Source organism: Phyllopteryx taeniolatus, chromosome 4 (assembly GCF_024500385.1).
Source record: "Phyllopteryx taeniolatus isolate TA_2022b chromosome 4, UOR_Ptae_1.2, whole genome shotgun sequence".
In the NCBI taxonomy this organism is placed as follows: domain Eukaryota; kingdom Metazoa; phylum Chordata; class Actinopteri; order Syngnathiformes; family Syngnathidae; genus Phyllopteryx; species Phyllopteryx taeniolatus.
Window position 1 is genome coordinate 12,712,218 of NC_084505.1, and position 5,000 is coordinate 12,717,217.

General features: G+C 41.8%; 1 protein-coding gene across 9 annotated transcripts in view; it reads left to right on the top strand.

The window, feature by feature from the left end:
* Nucleotides 1–5,000, top strand: part of tsc2 (TSC complex subunit 2) — a 45,550-nt gene that overhangs the window by 24,092 nt on the left and 16,458 nt on the right. For 7 of the 9 annotated variants that reach the window (XR_009788031.1, XM_061769585.1, XM_061769583.1 and 4 more), the window contains 3 exons: nt 1,014–1,154; nt 4,676–4,837; nt 4,925–5,000. The exon at nt 4,925–5,000 is cut by the window's right edge and continues 83 nt beyond it. Coding sequence is in view for 8 of the 9 variants with exons in the window: in XM_061769585.1 (XP_061625569.1) it covers nt 1,014–1,154; nt 4,676–4,837; nt 4,925–5,000 (379 nt within the window). In the remaining variant the exon portion in view is untranslated. The remainder of the gene's footprint in view (nt 1–1,013; nt 1,155–4,675; nt 4,838–4,924) is intronic. The other 2 variants (XM_061769589.1, XM_061769590.1) reach the window with 1 other exon arrangement.

Below are 5,000 nucleotides of genomic sequence, written 5' to 3' on the forward strand. Positions count from 1 at the left end.
AGTGGAAGGTCTTAGACTGGCCAAGTCAATTACCAGACCTTAACCCAATACAGCAGGCATTTTACCTCCTGAAGAGGAGACAGAAACAAACAAGAACTAAAAGAGGCTGCAGTAAAGGCCTGGAAAAGCATTTCAAATGAAGATGCAACAGTGTTGTGAAGTCAGTGGGTCGCAGGCTTGAGGTAGTTATTGGAAATAAGGGTTATGCCACCACTTTAGTTCATTTAATAATGTCTGTTCCAATACTTTTGCTCACTCGAAAAGTGGGTGGCTTCAAACAAAAGGTACTCTGTCATGAGTTGTTTAACAGATCAAGAGGTAAATACCATGAAATAAAAGCTGGAATTCTGAACTTCTGTCTCATATTCATCTTTTGATCTAAAACCCAAATGTCTTCAGTATGCAACAAAAATAAAGGAATTGAGCTTGCCATTCCAATACTTTTGGAGGGGACTGTATTTCCAAATAACCGTTTTGCCCTCTGCTGTAGTTTGTTTTTCCTTTTTAATAGACCTTTTATCTTTTTTCCTCAGTTCAGTTCTCCGCTGTCGTGTAATCTAATTTATAATGTTCAACTGCTGTTAATTTTCACCCTGTTTTGTTTTTTCTTTCAATTTTTCATTTGGCACCTCCCCTGCCTCCTGTGATTGGGCACTGTGTTGCGGTTGCGGTTTTGGGGGGTGGTCGTGTCATCCTGGATTCCTTCCACATATCCCCTGCCTCCCCTTCTCCTGTGACCTCTGCCCTTTGATGTTTTGTGACCTTTCCCTCTGTAAACTCCCTCTGTGTGTGGTGTGTGCTGCTGGGTCACATGCTCATGTCGCTATGGTGTTGGGGGGATGATTCCAATGGGCTCCTGGAAAACCATCACACACCACACGCCCCCTCACCCTATCACCTCTAAACCACCTCCACCTTGACGTTGACTCACCCCCTTACTACCCACCGCCACTATAACCTCCACCCATGCCCATTCTCGTCGACCCTTCGCCATGGCATTCATCACTGCCCAGTCTTCGGGCGGCAAAAGTGGCGAAGGCGGCAGCGGTGGTAGCCAATAACAGCAGCTCTCCAGTTAAAGAGCTGAGGGACCTGTCAGCCATGGACGCTTTCCGATCCCGCAGCATCAGTGTCTCCGATCATGCGGTCCGCAGGTTAGAGAGTCCTCCTGGTAACCAAACTAAAAAAACAACTACCACCAAACCTTTGATTGTCTCCTTCATGGGACGGTTGATGGGGTGTTTGGTCATTTTCATGCTGTCGCGTGGTCATTTATTGCCAGGGACACCTCGAGTGGGTGCTGCATGCTTGAATTTGTGTGTCAAACACTTTTGTCTGTTATGTGCTGCAATCATGCACTTGCTGTTGTAGATTTAGTTTTTGTGATACATTTTTTGCATGCTGGAGTGTTTACAGAAGACACCGGAAAGCATCATAGTCCATGTGGATGTATTTCTGGTTGATTTTGTGCCAACACTTAAGTTTTTATTTCATGTCAAATGTTTGACTTGTTTGTTTGTTTGTCTTGCTTGGTGTGACCCTGACTGGGTTTTATTGGCTTATAAAAAAAATGGCTGGACGGATGGGAGTGAAGCATGCATTTCCAAAGTATTGTGATCTTAAACTCTCTATACTGGCAAGTGCACCCCACAATGCTCCTTTTTCCTGATGGGTCACTTTATCAGTGATGGGGACAGCAGCAACAAAACAGTCTTCTTTGTCTGCTGACATTGGTTGCCATTTTGCATCACTCACCTCAAAAGACACACTATGACCATGGCAATCTCCTTGAGTGTGATTTTGGGTCTAGCTGGGCTGAACCTGTTATACGGTTTGATGAGAAACTATACAAATTCAGATTAAAACTCAGTCGCACTTGCACACTTTCGGCCTTTCTATTCTTTATGCCTCTTATGGTGAATATAGTTTTTTTAAATTTATTTTTTTAAATGTTTTTTTTTTTTTTTGACCAGCTTTTACATGACTCATATGATCTACATTGCAGTTCTCAAATATACAGTTCTCCCACTTCGGCGTTCGTCATTCCATTCCTGTTTCACAGGAGGCAGAGTAATACCTTTCGAAATAAAGGTCAGAGTGCAAAGATTGAAACTTTTTTCTTGATACCTCTAGAACACCTTTACAAACCATAACTGACATTTTGAGGTGATTGTATAGCACTTATACAGCAGTTTAATTGATTAAATAGAACTCAGAATGTATCGTCTGTGTTTTGAATCGAGCCCATTCCCATCTTCGGCTATCATCGGAAATTTTCACCTGTGATGCAACAAATCCTCTGTTCATTTGGCGTTAGCACGCATGCGCGCGTGCACCCTCTCCAACACACAGACACACACACACACACACCGATCAGTTTAATGGCGTGTGTTTTGCTATTTCACATTTTACAGTGCGGCAGCTAGTTTTACAAATGGTGTGTGTACTGTTAAGAGCTTCTTTAGCTTTCCTAGCAAATAAAATACCAATACAAGACCAGTGGATCCTCGAGAGTCACTCGACGGGGGGGGCAGCCGGAAGGGAGGGGCGTGGGGGCGCACATCTGGGACTGCGGCCGAGCAAGTATAAGTAACATTCAAACCGGCATGTTTTCAGAAATATTTAGCAGAAAGTATTGGATCCACGGGCATAGTTCGGGCCAGGCTGAAACCAGTTGCAGTGACAATGATTTTCTCTTCGACAATCACGGCTTCAACCCAGACATGGTAATGGGAAAAGCAGCACGACCACAACTATGCTATTGGTGGTGATGATCCACTGAGCATTAGAAATTTTCCAAAACCTTTTGCAGTTACAGTTTAAACCAAAAGGTTAACAGTGCAACCTTCCATGCACTGCTGACTGCTCATGACTCTATGGCTTATTTTTTTTTTTCTACCGCCAGCCTGCTGGAGCAAATATATATTTGTATATATACTAGGGCTGTCAATCGATGATTTTTTTAAAATTGGATAAATCACACTTTAAATTTTTATTAATCACAGGTGCCAAATATTCTGTACCACACACAGTACCACATTTTGCTTTAATACGCTATTTCAAACTTGTTGTGCTTTGATGAAAAGAGAGTTCATCCATCCATCCAATTTCTTTTACCGCTTATCCTCACTAGGGTCGCGGGCTGCTGGAGCCTATCCCAGCTGTCTTCGGGCGGGAGGCGGGGTACACCCTGAAGTGGTCGCCAGCCAAGTGATTCACTATATGCAGATTACCTTTGTTTTTTGGGGGGTGACTTAAAGCAAAATTTGTCGCCGATCACACCAGTCGGAGTCTCCTCACTCATCGTTGCACTGGCGTAAGTGTTGACCTGATTACTGACCTTAAAGCAACCTGCACCACATTTCAGATATCCATCTGGGGTTAAAGTAATATTTTTTTATGAGTAATCTGACTTAATACATGATTGAGATAATTGTTTTGTGATTTATGAGTCAATGCTTTAACTTTGACAGCCCTAATATAAAATATATACCAATAGGCATTTACCATCCACTCTGCACAATCTTGTTCCCTTTTCCAGAGTCCTCTGTCACATTGAACCAGTAGTTTCTCTTTCAGTTTATGACATCTGTGGAGCTGCTAAGTAGCAGTCTCTGACTTCCTGATTGGCTCAAAGATGTCTGGTTGAACCACGAGTCTACTTTTAGCCAGCTCTTTATATAAATCCTCTTCCTGCTCAAATTTCAGAACGTAGCTCCCCATTCAGAGTAAGTGCAGGACGCTAATGATTGACCAACATTACGTCACTTCCGGTAACCCTTGCGGTGGAGAGTAGCTACCTTCACCATGGATGTCTCAAAAATTGGCAAAGTTCAGGAGTGCTCAATAAAAAGTAATTTTTAGCCAATTGATTGTTGACAACTTGCTGTAACTTGCTGTTACAAAATATATTACCAATGCAAATATGAATTTTAACCGACTGCCATGAAATTGTTGCACTCTGACCTTTAAACTACTTTCAAAGTATAATACATAAAACAGAATTGATTTGATAGACACAGCTGCATTATTTATTTATTTATTTAAATTTTTTTAAACCTACTTCCTCTGCTGAGTGGCTGCAAATTTGTTTTAACACCTTAGCAGTAAGTTGACACGACTGCACTCATTTCACACACATTTGGAATTTTGAGTAGATGTTGAAAAGTGAACTGTAATAATCAGAAGCAGAGGCACGGTAAGTATTGTTTCAACACTTAATTTACTTAGTTTTGATTTAATACACTTATGCATGACTTTATTCCAGAATTACCCTTAAAATCCCCAAAATTGAATCACTTAAAATCTGGCATTTTACAGAAATCGGACTTTGAAATGCGTCTAGGTGACCCTTTTTAATTTAAGCCAAACTCTTGTGTAAACATGTGATTCAATATGAACAGTATTCAATACAGCCTCTTATACAGTTTGCTTAACTAAAAGGGAATAGCCAATGTGGTGGTTCTAGCCTGCAAGAATACGTTACTTTACAGCATGGGTTTGTTTTTTGCTTTTCTTAGTGATTATACATGCATGCTTATGCTGTATAACCATAATGCACGTAATACTTGCATGTTTCTGTTTCGATAGACATGTTGAATTCAATCCTGGAGTCTTCCTCTGATCGCATATCTGCTTTGCTCTTGTTTCTCTGTCTTATTATTGCATCCTGTAGGATGCAAACCTCCTCCACCACCTGCAGTCTGGGCTCCGCTGATGAAAATGCAGTAACTCAGGCTGATGAGGGGCTGAAAACAGTTCACTTGGAGCTCACCGAGACATGTCTGGACATGATGGCGCGATATGTCTTTTCCAACTTCTCAGCGCTGCCCAAAAGGTAAGTGAGGACTTTTTTGTGGTTTTGTTCCAATTTTATTACATGATTGATGGTTGCACCATTTTGCACATTTGACCTTCTTCTTAGATCTCCAATCGCAGAGTTCCTCTTGGCAGGGGGTCGCAGTATGACTTGGCTGGTGGGCAATAAGCTGGTGACCATC